Source organism: Thermobia domestica, chromosome 12, assembly GCF_964235325.1.
Source record: "Thermobia domestica chromosome 12, izTheDome1.hap1.1, whole genome shotgun sequence".
Lineage (NCBI taxonomy): Eukaryota > Metazoa > Arthropoda > Insecta > Zygentoma > Lepismatidae > Thermobia > Thermobia domestica.
The window spans coordinates 226273055-226298248 of NC_137465.1; the positions used below are offsets into that span (position 1 = coordinate 226273055).

The following is a 25194-nucleotide window of genomic DNA, read 5'->3' on the forward strand; positions in this document are numbered from 1 at the left end:
AATATGACAGACACATATAAGTAGCCAACTGTTTTAAGTTGGTCACAAGGAAGCGGGTAAGGTTAGATTTACATGGAAGTTTCAGCCCCAGAGTGTGAGGTAATATCACATGGTATTGTCATGAGGGTTAAAGTGAAACAAAACGACTCCTGCAGAGCTTCTAATCCCCTCCGTTGGCTGACGATCGCTCAGCTGTTTCGTAAGGTAAGTAAATCACTTTTTATGCATTATATACTACGTACAAGGGCAAATTAGTATTATTTTTATCTTATTTTAATGGTGAAAATTAAAAATATACAAAAAAAACTTTCCCTGGGCTGGGTTTGAACCCACATCAAAAGCGATTTTCATTACTAGCCCGTGTCGTAGCATGCTCGGACACGCTAGCAGCTGTCATTTGATTTGTGCTATGAGTATGCTACGTGGCGAGAAACTGATAACTTCAACCAATCAGAACCGTGTACTTAGTTCCTATGGCTAGAATCGAGCATGATTAAAATATGTGCTACCGACAGACTGTACCTTGATTATTAAAGTTACATGTAAGTTGAAAAGCAAAAACATAGGGTCCCCTATATTTATACCTGAATAAAATAAAGTAACAACTTCACTATCAATAGTTCAAGGAGAATCTTTTTAATTTGTATATGCACCGATTCTCTAAGCATACTAACAGCTGTTACCAAAGTACACGAAACAACATGGCTCGTACTAAATATCAAATTTATCTATAAGAATCTAAGAGGAAAACAGTATCAAATACACATTTTAATCATGAGAGATCATGTCAATATTAAATATAATATCATTGTTGATTCAATGGCAAAAACTGCATCTCAGGTAGATATAGCTTCCCCCAATTAAAATTCAATATCAAAATTATAAGAGAAATTCAAACACAAAACATTAAAGAAGTGGAAAAAATAAAATAGATTACAACAAAGATTTACTGAGAGATAGCTGATGCCAAGAAAAATAGGTAAAGGGAAGCAGTTAAACTTTGTTCACGTGAAAAGATTTTTTTTCTTATCGGATATTATTTAAAACAGCACTAACCCCAACCAATCTTCATTTAATTGAAAAAAAGAGAAAGACCTAATAATGCTGGTGTGACTAAGGTCCAGGGACATTGTACCATATCATATCCAATTGTGAATGATTCAACGCTCAACGTACTCAATTTCTAGCATCTCTTTGCTGTCAATTTGAATTTGGATCTTTCAACAATGAAAAAGTTTTAGCTTAAAACAATTACATATCATAAAATAACTATCAAATTTTTGAAAGATACAGAAATAACTTTTAATTATGATATCATAAACAAGCATAATTAACTTTATTCAAATTTTAATAGAAATTATATTCTGGAACGGGGAGGTTCAAAATACAACAAAACAAAAAATAAAAGGAAACATAATAACGGAGGTGTATAATTCAAGGCGCAACTTTTCCTTAGGAAAAAAATAGTCAAAAGTAACTAATAAAATAAGTGTACAACAACGGTTTTCGAGTTATAAACGACAGACTATAATGTTTGCATCTGATAAAGTACCTAGGGAAAGAGTTCATGAAGAAAGAAAGAAAGAAAGAAAGAAAGCAAATATCATGTGATTTTAGCATGATTTAAAGTGAATATTTGTCATATGTTCCTTACTGATTTTGTTGATACTATTATTTCGCAAATTTCGAAATGATCGCCGATGAAACCTTTTATGTGATCATTTAGGTATAAAATTAAAACTAAATCTTTTGGCGTTTTAAAAGAGGTATAATGCTTGTACTTTTTTTCTACTTGGTTCATTTGTAGTAAGCACAGCGACCTCTGTCACCCTCTAATATATAGAACAGAGTGTGTAGTAACGATTTACAATAGGGGTCCATATATTTATAAAATTAGAAATGTGGGGTTAAGTTTAGAGTTACCCCTCCGTTTTTTATTTTTAAAAAAGTAGGATATTTACATAAGAAAATGAGGTAAGAAATGATGATTTGGAGTTCTTATGTGATGTTTAGGTATGTACGTTTGGCAGTAAAAATATGTTTAATACGAGAAATGATATGTAGAAGTGGGTACTATTTGCAAGATGCGGAAGGTTTCGATGATTCAGCAGCATGGTAGTTGTATAGAATGGCGAATCGATGCGTTTAATGTGAAATTTACGCTTTGAATTTTACTGAATTATATAAGAATAATGAAGAGAATCTATTAATTTTTTATGAGAACCACGGATTACTCAATTTAAGTGATAATTAAAGCTTCTATGAGAAACGAATCCAGCCACTGTTCTGGTCTAACTAAAGTCTTACAGGGTAACCTAACCTAACCTAAACTAACCAAACCTAAGCTAAACTAACCGGCAAGTCTTTACTTTGGACATTTCATTCATTTTTTTTCGATTCAGTTATTTGCTCTTTCGGTTCCGCACAATTTTCAAAACTTTCCTAACCTTAAGCTAACCCGTTCCTATCCCTACCCTATTTATCCCTATCTTGCTCTACTCTACCTTATTCTACTACACTATACCTTTTTAAAGAGGTCATACTAACCTAACCTAACAATTTTTAATGTTTTAACTGCTTTTTCTGTAGTTTTGAAACTGGAGGGGTACCTCTAAACCTAAGACGAAATATGTAATATGATCGTGATATAATATCGTGTCAGTAAAGCAAATATGCAGAGATGTTACCTTATCTTGAGGTGCGTAGTTACGGTGAAACTAAAGAAGGGAAATGGAAGATATTAAGCATGGAATCCTCAATCAGGAAACAATTATGCAGGGTAGGTGAAGAAGAAGGCAGTGTGCTAACTGATGCTCAAGTATAGAAATTTCGGTAAGATGAGTATGCAAACGGCATAATTTTGGATTTGGCAGACCAGATTTTTTTTTTTTTGTTATTAAAATTTGTACTTTCTCGCTGTATTTTCTGTATTTTTGTTTGTTCAAGTTAAGTAAGGTTAGGTTAACCTAGTACTTACCCTCATTTAGTAATTACATTTCCGTAACAACAACTCATTTTTCCTGTAAAAATTCCGGTTTTTGCATGATTTTGGCCTCCCAATTCCGAAACTATCCCTGCAAACTGCCTGATGATTGTATTTGGTAGACGATTTAGTTATGAATAGCTACATCAAAGTAAATTGAAACGGAAGTTAGATTTACCTTAAATAGGGATGTAATTGAATGTGATGTATACCAAATCTTCACTTTATGTTATGTGTAGGGAAGCAGTTGCAGTTTATGACAGACACGATTGAATGTTCTAATTCGTTGTTAAGAATACAAGTAATTTGAGCACTTAAATAATCTCGTAAACAAATCACAGTAATCAGAGCACTGAATGGAAACAATAATATCCATTACTATCAGATAAATTTACAAAATACACATACCCTCCAAAATCTCTCACTTTTGAAACAGTTTATATGAAAATTAAAAGTGAACTAACCATAAATTTAATATTGAAAGTTAATGTTCCAATTATTCTGATGTTCATAGGATAAGCCTATATTGTAATCAACCAAATTAACAATTACGATAAAAATAAACAAAAATCTAATCCAACGAGAACAGAACACTAATTATATTTGCTAATTAAAAATACAAATTAAGGGATATATCTTAAATAATAACGCGAACTAACCACTTATTCATCATATTTTGTTTTTAAATATCAAGATGGAAACAGAAGCCCCACCACATGTCGATCTGTTGACAACATTATAAAAATCCATAATTTAGATGTGGTCTAATCTGTATGTTAGATAATTTCATCATATAAAAAAATATTTTTTTGGTAAATCGGTGTAACTTAACTCAAGGAATAGCTCATACAAAACTTTAAGCTAACACGTTTAATTATAATTATTTCTTACGTTGGCATATGTCTGGAACACTAATAAATATTACTATCAAATTTCACTATGTGCCACAGTGGGTCAATGGTAGAATGCTTACTTTTGGTACATGAGGTCCCTGGTTCGATCCCCGGTCAAGTAAGTTTGTGCTGGACAGCATCGTGTCCCGTTTCCTTCCACTTTATCATTCCACCAATTCTTCCATCATAATTCACTTGCCTTAATCAGTGTCTCACTTTGCCTAAAGGACATAATCGTGGGAGATAAACTAAAATATTTATTTTAATTTTAAATTTCACTAGAGAACCAGTCATTCTGCAGGTACTAAACAGATTAGGAGGTAATGAACTTATTAACGATTCACAAAGTAACTTACGTGATAACTACAGCTAGAACTTTTTGAATCCAAAAAGAACTATGGAACTGTAAAAGAGCTATAAAATGAACGAATGAAACCGTGTATGCCATAAGTTATAACAGAATCTGTTAAGATTCATACAGAGGGTACTAGATAGAGTTTATACACGAATCAGAATTACTGAAATACTATGTTACGTGAGAGGAATGTGACGAGCTTATGCCATTTATTCAAAGAGTCTACAGTATTGGTGACTTAACAAGGCGACGCAAAATAGTACACTAAAAAGAGTAAACAGCACAGATTGTTTAACGTTTTTCGCACTTGTCTTCGTTTATGCTTATACACACTGTCGTTCGGGCCAGCTTTCTATGGACACACTCCGGCACGATCATACAGGCCTATCAGCTTTGCCCTGTGTGAACTCGCTTGTAGTAACTACCTATTATAGCACAGTTTGGTGCAATTTTCACACTTATTGTTTTGTGGCTCATGTCCATATGTGTATTATAAATCTGTACACAATTAATGTGTAGCATTCTCGTAAAAGTCTATAATAGTTATTTTTTAGAGTGTTGGCGTTGAATTTCACCGAGAAAAATTCATTTTTACCCACAACGATTAAACCCTCCTAAAGTGATTTGCACCAAGTAATGCTTCTCCACCCATTAAAAAAAAAAAAAAAAAAGTTTTCTCAAAGGTATGAGTAGAAATAGTAAAAAAGAGATATTTATACAATAAATTTATAAGGAACTCTATTGTAAATATGCACCCAAATTTGCTACCACTTAGTTCAAATAGCTTCTTACCGTATATACTCGAATCTAAGGCGCCCACGAATGGAAGACGCAACCTCATTTCTAAACTTTAAAAGTTGTGCCAATTTTTTGTATTCAGAGTTGTGCCAGTTCATTTCTAAGACGCATCCTGGATATTTAATGAGGGAACTCAAAATTTGATAGTCCAAATTAAATTGTACGGCTTTGTTTGTTCAAAGTAGACATTTAAATGTCAACATTAAAAAGAAAAAAATGTACTATCTTAGAACCTTACAGTATGAGCAGAGGACAGGCACGTAGCCAAGTGGGACTCCCCCTTAGAAACTAGAAAAGAAAAAAAAATTAAGGAAGGATGAAACAAAATGAAATGAGAAAAAGAAGGATCAGCGTTAAAAATAAAACTACAAGAAGCTTTTGGTTACTCTTTCTTTTGAGGAGATTTGTGTTACTTGCAATACATGGTGGCGAGGTGAGCGAGATAACCTGGAAGATCAGGGAATTTGAAATTTCTAGAAAAGTTACGGAATTCTCAGAATTTCTGCTACTAGTCAGGGAGATTTCAAGCTTCCAAAAGGATAGTGCCGTTGTGTAACGGCGTGGATATTTTTTTATCACAATTTTTCGTCATCGCATCCTTGCAGTATCAAACATGTTAGTTCAAAAATAATTTTCTACTGCTCCTTTAATCTGCCATTTGGAACAGACAGTAGTTGACGGAATAATAAAAACAAAAATTTATGTGGAAGAAAGTTGTTAACAGTTGATTCAACAGAGAAAGGAACGTAGATATTGTAAAATATTTTACAATACATTATTGAGTATGTACTTTTTATAATAGTTGAGGTCATAACGAAACATATTTGAATAAAGAGAGGAAGGACGTAAATATTGTAAAATCTTTTTCAATACGTTTTTTTTAATTATTTTAATCGAGAATTTCTTCATAGTTTTTTATTAAAATACTTACCAACATATCCTCATTTTATTGTCCTAACTAACCAATATTTGTTAATAGTAAAGTAGTTTAGATTGATCGAGCTTTTGGGCCTTCAGAATTTCATGTCTCTCCCCTCCCACCCCCACCCGTTACGAAATCGTGGCTAAACGAACCAATATATGTTACAATAAAATAGTTTAGAATGATCTAGACCCTGGTGTGATGACCACAGTATTTCATATCACGGACCTCCCCTTCACGAAATCCTGGCTACGTGCCTGACAGAGGACATCCCGTTTAAGCATATTCCGGGAAATCAGCGGCGGCACACACTTTAGCCAACTCCATGGACATGCCGGAGCGGTTTTGTATGCGATTCCAAGACGCACGTTTTATTTTATACCTGAAATTTTGGCAGAAAATGTGCGCCTTAGGTTCGAGTATATACGGAAATTACCTAAAGATGTTAGATCAATATCAAAGGTACTCACTGTGCACTTAATTTGTTAGTTATAATTTGAATGATCGCTTGTTGAAGTTCTATCGTAGAATTCCGCCTGTAGATAACACAAATTCATGAAGTAGTTTGAATCTCGTTTCAGTAATACTTCTTTCATGGGCTTGGCATTGCATAAGGGCATTAAGCGAAAATTACAAATTTCAAATTAGAACTATAAGGGAAAGTAACATTTCAATAAAACAGATGAAGTAAATGTTAAGACATTTTGAGTTGAAAGAAAAAGGGTAACTTGTAAAAATCTCATCAATTTAGAAACAAATAACTTAATTCTCTTTGTAATAGTTATGAGGACGATCACCTATGTGGCGGAAGGTCAAATTTCATCAAAAGATCGCTTCAGAAATAAAGAAGATTGATCGGGTTGTATCCAATCGATTTTAAAATCGTGTATTTACCTTATGGAAAGTCAAGCTTTCACAGCTGGCTATGTCCTATTGCACATTAGCACTAGGGACTATCGCCCGACATCGCAATTTGCAATGCAAGGAATTTCACTGGAGCACAGGCATATAAATTCCATCCCGTTCCTCCCTATAAGTATTTCATAGGTCATTGAGTGTAAGAGGGTGACTATATTGGAAGTTTCGTGATAACAGTGCAAATAAGTAGAATTCCTGTGGGCTGGCATCAGAGTTCTCTTTTTTGTAATAATGCCAAGAAAGCTAGTTACACAGTTTTCAAACCCTGTTCCATGTTGTGATAAAACAGAGGGAATAATCTGGTGGTATAGATGGATGTGCATCCGAACAGGGTTCTTGTAGGTTCCGTACAAACGAGAGGTGTCCTTCCGAGATATTAGGATCATGATGGATTTGTAGAAATGGGCAACATTTACCTTAACGTTTCTGTTCAATTTGTATGTTTGCAATTTCCCCTCGTAATCGAATCTGAGAACAATCATGATTTCCTGCGAGAATTTTTTTTTGAGAACTTTTGGTAAAATTCGTACACCCCCTTTCCAGCGGGAACATAGTACGTAATTTTCCAATTTTGCTTTTAGGAGTGAGTTAAGTTCCATTTTAATACCGCTAAGTGTCTTTTGCACATTTAGCGGCAGTTTGTTTTACGTTCAGCAATGTGTTGCGGGATGTGAATGAAAACACAAAACTTATGTATCCGCTACAGTCCGAGATAGCGGCGAATTTGGCACTACTCACTTGGGATTGCGCTATATTTAATATCTAGTTATTGTCACGTTGGGATTGTGGATTTTACTGGCCTTGTCAGTCGACGAATTTCAAGTAACACTTTAGGCAACACTCTTGCTTTTAACCTCGAATGGATCTCTTATGTTAGCGAATATTTCTGCATGGATTCTATTTGCGTCTATCTGCTTTAGATTGTTATTTCGATAGCTTAACTATTTTCGCGACAATGTTACATTACTCTTTTCTACAAAAAGTGTGTAGAAAAGAGCCATGGTGTATCTTTCCCTATAACTATTCACTTTTTGGAGCATTACTGTAGCACCTACATGACACTTCGCTACCTGCAAGTTAAGACATCTCAGTTATAACGCTGATTGGCGCAACTACGTGTATGAGAGTGGCCTTTCCAAATTGATCGAATATAAACAATCAACTTTCTGTATAAAAATACTTTCTATAATATGCATATCATTTTTGTGATTTTTAATAGAAATCTGTGTTCGTTTATGCATGGACGTCAATCTAGGTTAAGTAGGAGTCATTTATTTGATCAATATATTATTTCCCTTCATAGTTCAAGGGATGATCATCTACAGAACTTATACATACATTTCTTTACTCAAAACATTTAACATAATTAATCTTTGATATAATAGGTAGATGTTAAAGCTGCTGTTGTAGTATTCTGGAAAGTAACAGTACTGAAAGAGATGAACGGAGGAGGAGAATCTAGTAAAATTCATACTAAGACACTATATAAAAGAGGCCGTGAAGAACCAGAAAATATACAAGTTGAACCTCAAGCTGATGTAGACATAGAACCTCCAGCTGTTCAAGTACTGCTTGCGTGCAAATCGTATGGCAGAGGCAAAAAACTTTTACCAGTTCTGAATGGAGTTAACATGAAAGTGCCACGTGGAGAAATGTAAGTATACAAAATAATGATCTATCAAAATTCGATTAATATCTCATTGGAATGTTCAAACAATATACACGTCAAATTTGAACGAAACCATTATTAGTATAGTCAGGGGTGTAGCCATGGGGGGCCCATCGGGGCCCGGCCCCCCCAAATGACTTCCTGCCCCCCCAAATGACCAGCTTTTAAAACATCATTGTAAGATTACCTCGCTTCAGTCACTTGAAAATAACAAAGTTTGCATATAATTGATAATTTACGGTAAAACAGTATGGGAAAATACTATTTTACTATACCAATCGAAAAATAGTATGGTATTTCCTCCTTATACCAGTCGGAAAACAGTATGGTTTATTATTATTATTATTATTATTATTATTATTATTATTATTTTTTTTTACAGCAGATCACACAGTTTACTGCGATATATATTTGACACTTTGAAAACAAACGTTTCAACAATTTACTGTAAATACTACCATAAAACAATGGTTCTAAACTGATTTTTAAATAGGCCTGCATTACATTTTTTATATGCTGTAACTAGTATTTAAAAAAAATATTTATATCAGATGAAAAATTTGGTGAAAAACAACGTTTTTCAGTATGGATTTCAATTAATCGGTAATTTTCAATTATTTTTACATGTCACCATCCCCCTTAGGAGTAATAATGGGGACTGAATTTGGATTTAAACGGCATCAGAAGTGGCACTGTTCGTATCAGCCACTCCGAAAACTATGATTCAAGATTAATATTGGTCATTTTCGATCATTTTTGTATATCTTCCTCTTCTCTTCAAAGTGCACATTCAAAGTAAAGCTATAAAAAACATTCCAGGCCCGAAAAACTCATCTACGTTGAAAAGTTAATCGAAATCGGTCGGGTGGCTCAAGAGTTGTTACAAATGTAGTAAAATGTAGTAATTTCATTATATATATTACAGAGTGAATGGTAACTACGTGTACAAATTTGGGCGGGTGATAGTACATTTAACAAGAAGCAAAAAAAAAAAAAAAAAAAAGTCGTAGTGAACATGGGAAATTCCGTCCCGTTTAGGACTGACAGAGTGTCGAAAGCAATACATCATAGAGAGTGCAGTTAAAAATGTCACTTAGAAAGTCATACCTACTCTGTTGAAAAATGCATGTTTGGAAACACAGCTATGCGTGCGCACGGAATTCCCCAAAGGAACGGAGGGATTCCCGGATATGCTGTAAAGGAAAGAAGTGTCACACGTTGTTGATCCCGTGCGCACACGTAGCTGCGTTTTCAAATATGGATTTTTCAATAGAGTAGGTATTACTTTCTAAGTGACGTTTTTAACCGCACTTGTTTTTAAGCTCTTGGCCTCTGAAGTACATGTTCCCATGCTTTCAACACTCTGTCATTCCTAAACGGAACGGAATTTCCCCCAAGTTCACTAGGACATTTTTGCTTTTTTAAAGATATAATATCACCCGTCCAAGTTCGTCCACGTAGTTACCGGTCACCCTGTATATATAGATATATAGATAGATAAATAAATAATTACATTATTTCGGAAAGTTTCGAAATATAGCCTATATAAATTGAATCATACAGAAGTTATTCGAAGACGCACTAGACACCAGCATGACTGGTGAAGAACTCTGTGTGTATCACAATACAATAAAACTCGGTTCGTCACGTAATAAATCATTATTTTTGTCAGGAAATCTTAAAGAAAATAAGTGAAATTTCAAAGAAAATTAGCCTTATGTAGATAGGTTCTGCGTAAGGGCTTAAACTAGTTGTGCAAAAGGTATTTAATATATTCCGGGTCCGGTAAGGAATTTGGTCCGGAACAGTGATTATTGGTTAAACATAATAAAAACTACCTGGAATATAATTTATGCACAAAAAGCAAATAATAATAATAATAATAATAATAATAATAATAATAATAATAATAATAAGAAGAAGAAGAAGAAGAAGAAGAAGAAGAAGAAGCTGGAAACCAAAATTTGCCGGTTTTTTCATGCCTCAAAAACACTAGCTGCAACATAATTTCTTTTGGCTTTGTAGCTGCCCCCCCTCAAAAACGACGGGCCCCCTACATAAACCTGCTGGCTACACCCCTGAGTATAGTATTAAAGATAATTATGGAGATCCTCAAGAGTCAATAATGAAAAATAAAAGGAAAGGTTTGAATGGAACTGATTAAGGAAAGAGAAAGTGATATTCGACTGAAACTATGAGTGTAAATGTTTGTCTCTAGCTCCTACTAGACAGCTGGACTGGTTGTAATGATTTTTGGCACCTTAGTTGCCCTTTATCTAGCTTAAGTTTTTATAATGTTACTTTGATTAAAAAGCGTAACCTGAGGGGGAACGGCGGTTCAAACGTTTTGCCAAAATATGAGTATTTTTACGAAACTTTCAACTTAATAAGCGTAGTGTATATGAAAATTCTATTTTAAGAGTAGCAAGGAAACGTATAAAAATTTGCATTTTTGTATAAAAATTAGTATAGGATATTAGCCGGCGAACTCTTCCTAGCCCAATAAACTAATTTTGATTAATTTTGATACATGACTAAGATGAGGATCCTAAAGAGGAAGCGGAGGGGCGGATCCAAGGGGATAAAATTGACTTCAATCCTGTTTTACACCGGATAAAGCAGCAAACTATGGTTTAGCCCCTCCCTTGATCATATCCTAGATCCGTCAATAACTTTTGCACAGATGGTTATTACGTTAATATTTTTATTAGTTGAAATATAATGATGAAATTTTGGATGAACACACTTTGATCCTTTGGCTATAACATGTCACTTAAGGTAGCTTCCATATGCTGTAATATATTTCGTCCAAAGTTCTTTCCATGCCTTGAATGCATTTCGGTAAAATTCAGAAGGTTCAATTTTACACCATTGTTTCACACAAGAAATTAGAGCCGTATCACTATCAAATGTGTATATATATTCATAGCTACACATTAAACAATCTAAAAGTGAAAATTAGATGCTTAATTGTATGTAAATTTGAGTACTTTTAAGATTTTAATTGTCTTTATTTACTCTTTTAAGTAAATTCATTGCTAATAATTACTGAACCATGATTTACCTGTAGATATAGTTTGCTTGGTCCTAGTGGAGCTGGTAAAACAACACTTCTGAATTGTATATGTGGATTGCTCAAGATTAAAAAAGGAGAAATTTTTCTTTTTGGGATCAGAGCAGGAGATCCGAAATGTGCCATTCCAGGTGTGGATGTTGGTTATATGCCACAGGTAAACCTAACCAGGATTTGTTGACAAATTTCGAATAGCATTTAAAAAAAACATCAAAATAATAACAATAAAAACGCCATTATATATATTATCAAACTACGTCATCTTGACTTTTTCTACCAATTATTTACAGGTTCCAATGCTTGTTAAAAAACAAGTAAATCATTAACTAGACATTCTTGGAATATTCGTGAAGCAGAAATATAACATGCTTTAACAACTTCATAATACACAATATGATTGGATTTTCTTTTTAAAGCTTGCGTTGCATTGCAAACTATCAGGAGAATTTCAGGGACGAAAAAATCAAATATATATATATATATTAGGGGGCACAAAATAGCTTGCTGTAATACAGTTTTTCGTTCTTTACTATACTGAACAAAAGTTTTCGTTCCCTTATTGTCAATGTTCTCCGAATGCTATTATTTGTTCCAGACATTTCAATCGAGACCTTCCTTTGGCCATATGTTCTTTTGTCATTCGCTCCATATTCAATATTTTTTAATGTGTCTTACCATCCTACCTCTCTCTTCAAAAGTCTTTAGTATGGTACTTTTTCTCCTATTGTTCCAATTCTGTATTGTATTGTATTGTATTGTATTTATTTCGTCCTTTCTTCATACATTTAGCACTGTAATACAATGCATATGAAGTGGACACGTCATTTATATATGAATACAAAAGTAAAAGAAACAATAATAGTGAAAATTACATACACTAGGTTAATAATTAAGTCTTACTTCTTACATCTTATTACACTGTACATTTTACATGACATCATTGTTAAAAATAAACTTAGCAATTATTACTTGCAGTGTATTTAGAAACCCTCCAACAAATATGTAATGCTAAAAGCGAGTAATGACATTGATTTACTGTACATCATGTTACATTTCTATTCACTTCGCAGTTCATGTATTCCTCTACCGAGTAAAAGCAATGTTGTAATAAATATTGCTGGAGTTCTTTTTTAAATTTAGCAACAGAGTCCTGAGTTTTTATTTCTTTGGGAAGTTTATTGTAAAGCATGATACCCGCGTATTTACACTCTTTTTCGTATAATACTGTTCTGTGTTCTACAATAGAGAAGTTTTCTTTGTTTCTTGTATCATGATCATATTGCTGTTCTACTCGCGTAAGGATACCTTGTAGGTGTCTCTTTACAAATAGCACTAGATTTAAAATATACAAACAGGGTACTGGAAGTATACGAAGTTTTTTAAATATTGGTTTGCAATGATCTTTTGGTTTAGCAGTTGCCATCATTCTTATTATTCGTTTCTGTATCGTAAAAATTACGTTGACCTTGTGTGTATTTCCCCAAAATATAATACCATATGTTAAATTCGATTGGAATAATCCAAAGTAAATTGTTTTTAAAGTAGACTCTCTTAAAACATTTTTAAGCACTTTAATTGCGAAATATATTTGGTTTAATTTTTTACTAAGCTTAGTTATTTGCACATCCCAGGAGAGATTTTTATCTATCCAAATTCCTAAGAACTTAGTTCAGTTTACATATTCTATTTCGTTATTTTGAATTATAATGTTCCTAGGCTGTGCATGTTTGTTGCGCATGTGATGAAAATTGATTGCTTGTGTCTTTTCAATATTTAATTTAAGCTTATTTTCTTTAACCCAGTGAGAGATTTTACAAAGGATTTCGTTTGCACTACCTTCAACAACCTCATTTGTTTTACCTTTTACTATAATATTAGCGTCATCTGCATAAAGGGATGCTTCTGCTGGAGCAATATTACTTGGTAGGTCGTTAATATATATCAAAAATAATAACGGCCCTAATACGGATCCTTGTGGCACTCCACATGTTATTTCTTGTTTCTGTGATTTGTAGTGTGTAGCTTGGTTTGTATCCCTGTTATTGTATGTAATTTCCACTACTTGCTGCCGATTTTTCAGATACGATTGAAACCATTTGGATGCAATGCCTCTTATTCCGTAATCTTGTAGCTTTGAGATAAGATTTCTATGTGACACTAAGTCAAATGCTTTGGAAAGATCAAGGAAAACACCTATACATTTCTCCTTACTATCTAAACTTTTATGTACACTTTCCACGAAGTTATATATTGTGGTTTCCGTTGATTTCCCTTGTAGGAAGCCAAGTTGCTCGTGTGTTATTAAATCATGTTTAAGTAAAAGGGATGCTAGCCGGACACTCATTGTGGTTTCTAAGATTTTTGAGAAAATTGAGAGAAGCGAAATAGGCCTATAATTTTCAAGCGCTGATTTGTCGCCTTTTTTATATATTGGTTTTACTTTAGCAATTTTTAATATACTAGGGAATTCTCCACTTGAAAACGACATATTTATGAGGAAACACAGGGGGTCAGCAATATATTTAATGCTTTTCTTTACAATACTTGGCGGTATACCATCTACGCCAGCTGACCATTTACTTTTCACTTTCTTCACCACTTTTATTATTTCTGTATTTGTAACTGGATGCAGATACATTGTATTGTTGTAAATTTTTGAGAATATTTTCGAACAGGGCCGTGCTGGGATACTAATGAGGGCGGTGGACAAGTCTACTAAAAGGGCGCCCATACAAACGGGAATATATATATATATATATATATATATATATATATATATATATATAGAGAGAGAGAGAGAGAGAGAGAGAGAGACTTTGAAAGGAAGTGTGGGTGCCATTTTATATCAAAATCACCACCAAATTTTTTTTAGTATTAACGTAAATACCTAACCTCGAATCGAAATCCTCTTTACTACAGTAAAACTTTTTAGTTCCTGTAATAACATTTCTGTCAAATAAAAAGAAGCTAAATGTATCAACAACTTAATATAGCACACCTATGGACGCAGGAGGCTCATTGCCGCGTTTACAAAAGCTCTCCATTAATTTCTGTCCTTATAAAACTGAACCCAGTTTCTACTTTATATTTCAATCTGTGCGAGAACCATTTTAATATTATCCTCCCATCTGCGCCTCGGTCTTCCTGACGGTCATTTTCCTATTTGGATTTCCAGTTACAACTTTGAAAGTGTTTCTAATTTCTTCCATTCTGGCTACATAACCTGACTATTTGAGCCTCCTAGACTTGATAACCCTAACAATGTTTGGTAAACGGTATAAAATTATGCAGTTCCTTGTTATAAAGTTTCCGCCTTTCCGCATTCCCGTTCCTTTTGGAGTTCGAATATTGGTTTAAGAATCTTGTTTTCAAATACTTTCAGTCTGCGATTTTCCCTCAGAGTCAGTGACCATGTTTCGCAACCATACAGCACAACAGACATGATTATCGTTTTATATTTTGAGCTACAAATTCCTTAACAGAATTAGCCATAACCAAAGATTTTTAACTGAAAGCACGAAATCCCTGCTTTCAGTTGACATCAATTTTTTTAGTGATTATGGTTTTGGTGTCATAATAATGATCCTAGACATCTGAAAGTATCCACTTTGTCGAAAGAAAATATTATTTTGTATTTTAACGCATCCATAAAATGCAGTATTACAATCCCAACAAACTTCTATTTATTTAGTTTTCTCTGCATTTACTTTTAAGCCTATATTCCTGCAAGCGTTAATTAAGATTTCTGCATTCCTTTCTATTGTTCTATCATTCTCTATTAAATTTACATCATCAGCATACGCCATAACCTAGCAAATACAATTCAGCTCTAGTACCTGATTGTTGTCTTTGATTTTCCTTATAGTGTTCTCCAGAACAAAGTTAAATAATTATAACGACAACGCATCTCCTTGTTTCAGATCATTCTCAACGTGAAAGCTCGTGAACAAGAATTTCTCTACTCGGACCTTACTTCGGGATTCATTTAAACATATCTTAATTAATTTACCTTTTTCGGTATTGCAAATTCTGTAAGCATGTTGTACAATTTTTCCCTGCTACCAGAGTCTAAAGTCAATAATTGACGTACCAGGATGTTGTATTCTCTCATTTCTTTTCAAGTATTAGTCGAATGGTAAATATCTGGTCGATAGTTGATCGATTTTACCTAAATCCGTTCTGATAATCTCCAATAATTTCATCTGCGTATGGAGTCAATCTTCCTAATACAATGTTTAAGAGGATTTATTGGATGTTGACAGAAGAGAAATGCCTTGATAGTTATTAAATCTGTTTTGTTGCTTTTCTTCTGAACTGGAACAATGATTGATTCTCTTCACTCTTGTGGTAATTCCTCCTTGTTCCAGATAATGAGAATGAGTTTGTGTATCTTGCTCTACCATTTTTCCCCTCCAGCTAAAATTAAGTCAACCAAAATTTCGTCTACACCCGGAGATGTGTGTTTATTATTTTTAAATAGTGATTTCTATTTCTGTCTGGTTAGGTTGTGGAATATACGGTTATGCTGCATGCATTTCATTTTCTCCACGCGCATTAGTTTTTAACTATTTGTTAAGCAAATCGTCAAAGAAATATTTCCATCTATTTAAGATGCTATCTGTATCAGTGAGAACTGTTCCTTTAGGTTTTTTAATATATAAGCACGAAGTTGATAGCCCTTAAGTTCGTTGCTGCATTTATACATGTCCCGAATGTTTTTGTTTTCACTATTATCTTCAAGTTAATTAATTTTAACTTTCAAAAGTCGCGTTTCTTTGTTCTAAAAGTTTTAGAAGTTTTCTGCCAGATGACAATTAAATTTTATGCAGTTATTTCGTTCGGATTTTGTAGCCAACGCAGTTTCTTCTGTTTTCTCTTCTCTGCTACTTTAGACATTCCTGGTTGAACCATGGTTTGTTCCTACGTATTTCTGCGTGCTCCAATATTTCTTTTGCTGAAATTTTAATGTTGTATCTAATTTCAACCAAGTATCTTGAACACTAGTGCGCTCCGAACCTTCTAAAACCGAGAATCTATTCGACACTTCAATCTGGCTCCCCTCTATTAAAAAAAAACCGCTCCGTTTTCAGATATTGAATATTTCCTTTATTCAACGATAGTCTCTCTCTTACTATCACAATCAACTCCTCTGAACGACCGAACATCAGTTGTGCTAGACTGTTCTTTTCTGTCTACTAAAACATGATCAGTTTGAATATGTGTTTTTCCATCTGATGAGGTCCAAGTATATTTATGAATGTCGCGATGTTGGAATTTTGTGATCTTCACGATAAGGTTTCTGGATATTGCACGGTTCACGAGTCTAACGCCGTTGTCACAACCTTCCTTATGCAAACATTTATTCCCTATGATCGTTTTGGAAATACCCTCTCGTTCTACCTTCGCATTGAAACCGCCTAACAGGATTTTCATATGGTATTGTAGGAGATGATCAAATACCCGTTCTATTCTTTCCTAAAAACTGAATTTTTTAAATCACCATCCTTATTTTCTGTTGAGGCATGCGCATTTAAAATAAAAACATTACACCACCGACCCTTAAGAGAAGTAAAAGAAAATCTATCATTAACAAATTCAACCTATGTAATTGCTGACATTACGAATTCGTTTGTGAATGGAAAGTCCTGTTTCTAGTTGGTAATTTTTAATTTGTTCCCCGGAAAAGAACGTAAAATTTCCCAACTTGACTCCTCCATTTCCTTCTCATCTAACTTCCTGATATTTCACTAGGTCCAACCTCTATTTCTAAACTCAATTTTTACAAATTTTAACGCGCCTGTCCTATAGAGACTTCTTATATTTTATGTTCCAAATCTCATGTCGATTTTACTTTGCCGAGTTCGTGCCAAGTTATCAGTTCTGATTCGAGGATTCTGCGAACTTACCTGAAAATCCTTTTCTTTTTCTTTTCTTTTCTTTTCTTTTCTTTTTTTTAATAAATGAGGTTGTTAGCCTCACACCAAATTCTCAAGCTGGATTATCACCCCTTGTCTGTCCGCGACTGCTTACTCAGTATATTCACAGCTAACCTCTATATCCCAGAGGCCTTCTCCTCGATCCACAACCTGAGGACGCGCCGTGCCGTGGTGACAGGAAGACCACATTTTACGGAAATTAATACAGCTTTATTTCAGAAATACAACAGGTACTGATTATCCGAACACTGCTTTAAAACACACAGGAACAATCAATATACTCGGATATATGGACGCATATTAAGACTGTGAAACTTCGACGCCGTAAAAATCGTAAATTAGAGATTAGTGTCAGTGTAGTATTACATAAATGCATCGTACGTTTGACTATCCGAACTATTCTTGATGTATCACATTGGTTCGTTTTATAGCTATGTAACTTTCTGAAAGTATTTGAGAACAAGATCCTGAGACGAATATTCGGATCCAAGAGGAACGGGAATGGGGAATGGCGAAAACTTCATAGCAAGTAACTGTATAATTTATACGGTTTACCCAACATTGTTAGGGTCAACAAGTCTAGGAGGCTTAGATGGGCAGGTCATGTAGCTAGAATGGAAGAAAGTAGAAACGCTTTCAAAGTCTTGACTGGAAGACCAATCGGAAAACGACCATTAGGAAGACCTAGGCTCAGATGGGAGGACAATATTAAAATGGATCTTTGAGAGATTGGAATACAAAGTAGAAACTGGATGCAGTTAGCTAAGGATAGAAGTCAGTGGAGAGCTTTTGTGAACGCGGCATTGAACCTCTGGGTTCCATAGGCCATAGAGTTAGTTAGTTAGTTAGATTATACTCTTTACCTGTTCTCTGCCAATAGCAACTGTATGAATTTATAATACAAAACTGAAATACAGAAGAATAAAATAAAAAAATAATGTGATATTTCGCAGGGTATCTTATGCAAAGGGCGCCTTGTATTCTTTACAGGCTCTGTACTACCAGCCAGTATTAAAATTTATTAAACAAAGCTGGTATACAGGATAACTAAAACCACTTATCTATAATCTGATGTTTCGTAGGGCGCCTTATGTAAAGACGCATTGTATCTTTCACGGGTTCTTCGCCAACAATAACTGTGTGTATTTATTGTACAGAACTGTGCTTTGCAGAAGAGTAAATAACATCGTTCACCTTTGATGTGGTCTCGGCAGGGCGCCTAATGTAAAGGGCGCACTGCACCTTTCACGCGTTCTTTACCAATAAAACTAAGAATTTATTACTAAAAACTTGTACCTTTATTTATATTGTGATATTTCGGAGGGCGCACCGGGACACGTCCCGGTGTCCCGGTGGGCCAGCACGGGCCTGTTTTCGAAGTGGGCAATGCTGGACCATTATTGTACGTTTGTGATAAGTTGGTGTAATAGTTATTAAATATGTCAGCAATTATACGAGGAGCTTTAATTATGTTGCCATTTTTAATTACCTCTAAATTACCGTCATCATTACGAGTGTTTAAACTTAACTCGCTCTTCACTAGTTTCCACAACGCCTTCGACTTATTATCTGATTTTTTAATGATTGTGTCATTGTGTAATTTTTTTGCTGCTTTCAGAACCCGTTTGTATATGTTCTTGTATCTTTTGTAATATGTCTCTGTATGTGGTGATAGATTTCCTTGTGTTTTAGCTTTGTTAAGAAGTCTCTTGACACTTTAGCTATGTACATAATTTTCATATTTCACTTGTTGCGAACTGAGTTTGGATATAAACGGCATCGGAAGTATCACTGTTCATCTCAGTCCCCGAAAACTATGGATTCGACACTAATTTTCGATTATTTTCATATATATCACTTCCTCTTCCTCCCCTAAGCTGCACAGTCAAACTGACATGATGAAAACCATCCCAGGTCCGAAACTCATCTAGGTTGAAAATTTGATCGAGATCGGTTGAATGGTTCAAGAGTTATTAAGTCACAGACGTAGTCACTTTCATTTTCACTTATTTTCATTATATCTCCCTCCTCCCCAACCCCTAAGTTGCATCGTCAAAGTGAAATATTAACTATCGTAGACCCGAGCCTCGTCTATGTGGCAAACTTGATCGAGGTTTGTCGAATGGTTCAAGAGTTGTTAAGTTATATTTATTTTTATACATTTGCTCCCTCTCTTACGATGGACTGTCAAAGTGAAATGATAACAACCATCGCAGGACCAAACCTCGTTTATATGGCAAATTTGATTGAGATTTGTCGCGTGGTTTAAGAGTTATTAAGTTTTATTTATTATTATATAAATACCCTCCTCTCCCCTACAGGCTCGAATCTTATCTATATGGCAAATTTCATTGAGATCGGTCGCGCAGTTCAAGAATTATTAAGCTTTATTTAGAAATATTTGTATATATCTGCCTCCTAACCTTCCCTTTTGTTGTACCGTTAAAGTGAAGTGACAAAAAAACTCTCCTAAGTCCGAATGTCGTCTGTGTCGAAAATTTGATCGAAATCGGTTGGGTGGTTCAGATTGAGAGTCACGAGCATAGTGACTTTCAATTTATATATATAGGTCTATGTATACTAGCGTCGATTATTTGCTTTGCTTAGTTGAAGTAAAATCTTTAAATGTAAAACTCCTTATCTCCGAAAGCTATAGATTCAACACTAATATCAGTCATTTTCGATCATTTTAAAATATTTTCTCCCGTCCTCCTCCCTTACGTTGCAACGTCAAAGTGAAATGTTGAAAACCATCCCAGGTTCGAACTTCATCTATGTTGAAAATTTGGTTCAAGATCGGTTGGGTGGTTCAAGAGCTATTAAGTCACAAAATCAGTCATTTTCATTTTTGTTAATATATCTCACCCTCCCCCTCTGCTAAGTTGCACCGTCAAATTGATATGATGAAAATCATCCGAGATCCGTACCTCTTCTATGTTGAAAATTTGATTGAGATCAGTCGGGTGATTCAAGAGTTATTAAGCCACAGTCACGTTCATTTTTATATATATTCACTTTTGCATATCTTCCCCTCCTCCCCCACCCATACGTTCTACTGCCAAAGTGAAATAATAAAAATCATCCCAGAACTGAACCTCATCTATGTTGAAAATTTGATCGAGATCGGCGAGGTGGTTCAAGAATTCTCAAGTCACAAACATATATATAAAATTGTAGGAGTTTAACCGAACCCATCCAATAGAAATCAAACTTGAGTGGGCGGTAGACTTTGATCTACTCTTACATATACATAAATGTGCGAAATATTATGCTGTGCAAGCTTCACTTCCAAAATTATGGGCAATCAAATTTTGAATCATATTTTCAAAAACAAGAAACCTTACACTGAAGTCATCCGCAGAGATAAAACTTAGCATAAAAAGAAAGTGCCTAAGTGTGTAGAGACATAGTATAGAGCCTATTCTCGAGATTTTATAAATTGAGTGTTATTTTACATGATTCTAAAGAGTAACGTAGATCATTTAAATTTGCAAAAATGTATACTTTGTTATATAAATGACTAAAGTAACAATGTAAAATGTAATTTGTCATTTGTTTTATTGAATGAACATTTTTTTCTTCCAAGTCCAATATTCTTCATGAGTATGTTTGTAAGGTAACTTTTTTGTTTATTTTATTTGCGCACACATATTTGTTAAAATGATAAAGCTTATTACTTTTAGTTCTTCTGCCTTGTTTTTGGCACAGTGGATTATATTAATAATATTGGTTTTGAGACTGAACATTTATTTCGAGTATCTAAAATAAATGAAAATATCTCTAAATTAAAAACATTTGTCGTTTAATGCAAATGTTATTACAATGAGTTAACTTAAGATAGGTTAAAGTAACTAAAAATAAAATAATGTACAGGGTGTTTCAAAACAACATCGATAGCGTTTAGAGGTGATTCCTGACACCAAGATAAGACAAAAAGTAAAGATCAACGTAGGTGCATAAATGCTTTCTTTCGGAGTTATAGGCTGCTGAAAATATGAAAAAATAAACTTTAAAGATCCGTAACTCTAAAACTATGGCACCTATCGTAGTTGGGTCAAGATTTTACTTAGGAACTAATATATGAGTCATCCAAAAATGCATGTTTAAGAATCCTAAGGTACTCACGCAAAGATTTTTATAGAGGCAGTTTGGCTACGGTCATAAATTTGAAGTAGTCATCAACTACCTCTATAAAAATTGTTGAGGAAGTACCACAGGATTCTTGGTATCAGAAATCACCTTCTAAACGTTGTCGGTGTTCTTTTGAAACATCTTGTATGGTTTCGTAATACAATATTAATCAAGAGTGTGGAAAAAGTTTCGTAGGTGTAATGTCATTTCAGCAAATTTCCTGGAATTGTGATGAAATAGAATAAATCAATTGTCAGATTGTAAGATGCTACCATGATTAAGTATAAGGTAAAATTATTTACTGTTTACTGTTGCACGTACAAGTCAGTTCAGAAGTGCATATTGCGAATTTCATTGTGAGCTTTTTCTTTCTTTGAACTTGAACTAACCTAACGTACTATTACTAGCGCTTATTTCTGTCATCAACCACCTTATTTATTTATTTATTTTTGTAAGTGCTAAAATGAAACCTTTTTACAACTTCTTTTAAATTATATTGAAATACATAAAGTTGAAGCTTTAAATTCTCATTAGAAGAAACTTGCCATTTGAAACAAATGAGTATTGATCATAATTTCTAATCATAATACATTAAACATAGCTGTAATATGTAATCGTTGTAAAATGAAGGATGTTTTCTCTCTAATGTGCGTGGGCTTGCGAATTGACTTTAAACCAAACTTCAAAATATTGGGCTTTCGGCAATTGTAAGCGTGACACAATTTTTCCTGTTAAGAATTTTATATACCTTTGAGCTATTGATATTTAGATAATTGATAGTGTAACTTCTTACAATGCTGTTATAATTTTAAAATACCCTACTAAGCATGAACAATAATTTTATCAGCTTTTAAGTAATATTGCTTATGTAATAAAATTCGCTTCCATTACGATGGGTGCTTATAGATGTCTTAGAAGATTTCTGTTTCATTTTCCTTGTTGATTTCTTAATTGAAATATCTATTTTGTAATTATCTAACATTTTGTTTCCTCAGGAGCTTGCTCTTTATGGTTTATTTACAATAGGAGAAACGTTGCATTTCTTTGGGCGTGTATTTGGACTGAAGAAGAAATACGTCAAAAATCGAATTCAATTTCTAACGGAGCTTCTTGATTTACCTCCACGCAATCGTTTGATTAGTACACTCAGGTAGCTCAAGTATCTATTTATTTATCTATCTGTCTATGATATGTATTGGCTGAAACTAATCAACATAAAATAGATAAAATCATAGAAAGAAAGAAAAACAAACAAAAAGAGTATAAAAATAAACGAACAAAACAAAAAAGAAGGTTCACGACTAAATATACCTACGTACAATATTCTCTTCACTTGAGTTCTGGAGTTTCGTTCAGAAGTAAAAATGTTAAGATTTGTTGAAACAGTATAGTAATAGTGTGTTAATCTGTAAAACAAAGAGCGCTTAATACTTGATAACCTAGGTTTCTCGTAAGCCAGCAAATTATGAGAACGAGTTCGCAGCGGAGGAACCTGAAACTTAACTTGCGATAGTAAGAACTCAGAATCAATTTTATCATTGATAATTTTATATAGATAAAGCAAATCAGTAGCACGACGTCTTTTGTCAGGGGTACATAGTTGAAAGACATTGGTTCCTGTCTTGAGTGGTCACGTAACTAAGAAATTCTAAATCTAATATGGCAAAAAAAGAAGTTTAAGACAGAGTCAATTCGATATAGATTAGTAGGTACTGCTATATTCCATACAAGTAAACAATGTTCAAAGATCGGAAAGGTGAAAGCCTTATAAAACATTGTAAGGGCAGGGAGATCTTGTACTTCAGGAAATCTAAAAATTAGACAAAATAGTTTCATAGCACTGGATGGATATGGTGTGATTCGGAAATGAGAGTTTTTTTTATCAAAGATAATATCTAGGTCTTTTTTTAGACGAAACACGTTTGATGGGTTTATTGTCGACATCATATATATATACAAATGTTCTACCCTTTCTATCTATTAAAAGAAGAATGTGCTTCGCCAGATATATATATATTTGTTGGGTTGTAGAACATTTGTTGGGGTTTAAAGACAGATTCTAGCAGTTACTTAACATATCTATATCAGCTTGCAGTGAAGTTACATCTACTACAGAATTAATCACTGCAAAAAGTTTACATACAGTTATCAGCGAAAAGCAAAATATTTGTTGAAGAGGATGAAAAGATGCTAGGTAAGTCATCCATGTACAGTACAAGCAAGAGTGGAACCAACACACTCCCCTGAGGCATTCCGGATAAGACAGAATTATACTGAGACAGGGATCCAGGAAGAGCAAAGCGTTGTTCTCTCCCTGAGAGATAACAATCTATGAAAGAGAGGATCTGTCATAAATAAACAAGGAAATTGTTGTTTATGCTATCAAAGGCCTTAGATATGTCAAAGTACACTACATCCCCCAAGAATGAAAAGTGGAATAAATAGGGAGAAGCTGTTTCTTTTGTAATCAATTAAGCGTGCAAAAAATTATTCCATCTCTATTGTAATCTCTTTACTAAAAGTAGAAGTGGTAGAAATCTACTAAAACTTCTGGTTTCAATAGTAATAGAGAAAATATCACACCACACAGAACAAACTTCTTCATGTGATGTAAACGTGGCACTGCTATTTGTTTCGGAAACGTTAATACTTTTTTACTCAACTGAATCAACACCTCGTTCCTCGTATTACTTAACACAGTAAAATCTGCTTACTTGTCCGACAAGCCGTCTACTTTCTTTCACTGATTTTTGTGGAACAATGAAATACACTACATTGACGCTAACCCGGTCATTCTTAATCTGAAGGCTATCGAACTAGCGAAAGTCCTTGATTACTAAAAGAGTTTTTCATGCTGACATTCTGTGTTGTACTCAGGAACAACTTTCTGAGATCCTGTTTTTAATTCATCTAAGATCTCCAATTCCTTGAACAGATTTAGAGTTATATGTTTCCTTTTGGATTCCACAACAGTACTCAACAATTTGGCACAATCACTTTACTCTGCTTCACCGTCTTAAATACGAATTTAAGATTTCACAAATCGTTGATGTATAGTCAAAACATTGGCTTAGTGATAGCGCTAATCTGAAGAAAAATACGCAAAAAGAAAACAGCTTTGGCAGCTAGATTATTGAGAGGTAGGTTAGCCGGAGTATCAGCATAGTTATTCATTAATATTACTCTGCAACTTGGCCATCTGGATAATATGAACATTTTGTGTGGAATGAAGAATGTATGACTAAGTAGAGTTCATGGTGGATTTATAAGCATGCCGCCGTCGATCTGATGGTGGGCCGAATTTATGGTTGGTGACAATGGCCTGATGCATTAGATGGCTAATTGCTCATTGGGAATATACATCAGCTACAACTCAAAATCATCATTATCGAACATGTATGGATATAATGAGGAATCTGGTAATATGATAGTGATCACTTTGGAGTTCAAAATTAAACATGAAACGGTCTGAACGGAGTTGGGAATACCGAATAACATGGCGTTGCATTTTATATG

The 25194-nt window shown here is 34.1% G+C and overlaps 1 protein-coding gene across 2 annotated transcripts in view; it reads left to right on the forward strand.

Annotated features, from left to right (window-relative positions):
• Window positions 1–1597: 1597 nt before the first annotated feature.
• The window catches only part of LOC145667069 (ABC transporter G family member 20-like), an 88010-nt gene continuing 64413 nt past the window's right edge, over window positions 1598–25194 (forward strand). For both annotated transcript variants that reach the window (XR_014127859.1, XM_081734768.1), the window contains exons 1-4: window positions 1598–1726; window positions 8255–8523; window positions 11609–11768; window positions 22674–22828. Coding sequence is in view for 1 of the 2 variants with exons in the window: in XM_081734768.1 (XP_081590894.1) it covers window positions 8309–8523; window positions 11609–11768; window positions 22674–22828 (530 nt within the window). In the remaining variant the exon portion in view is untranslated. The remainder of the gene's footprint in view (window positions 1727–8254; window positions 8524–11608; window positions 11769–22673; window positions 22829–25194) is intronic.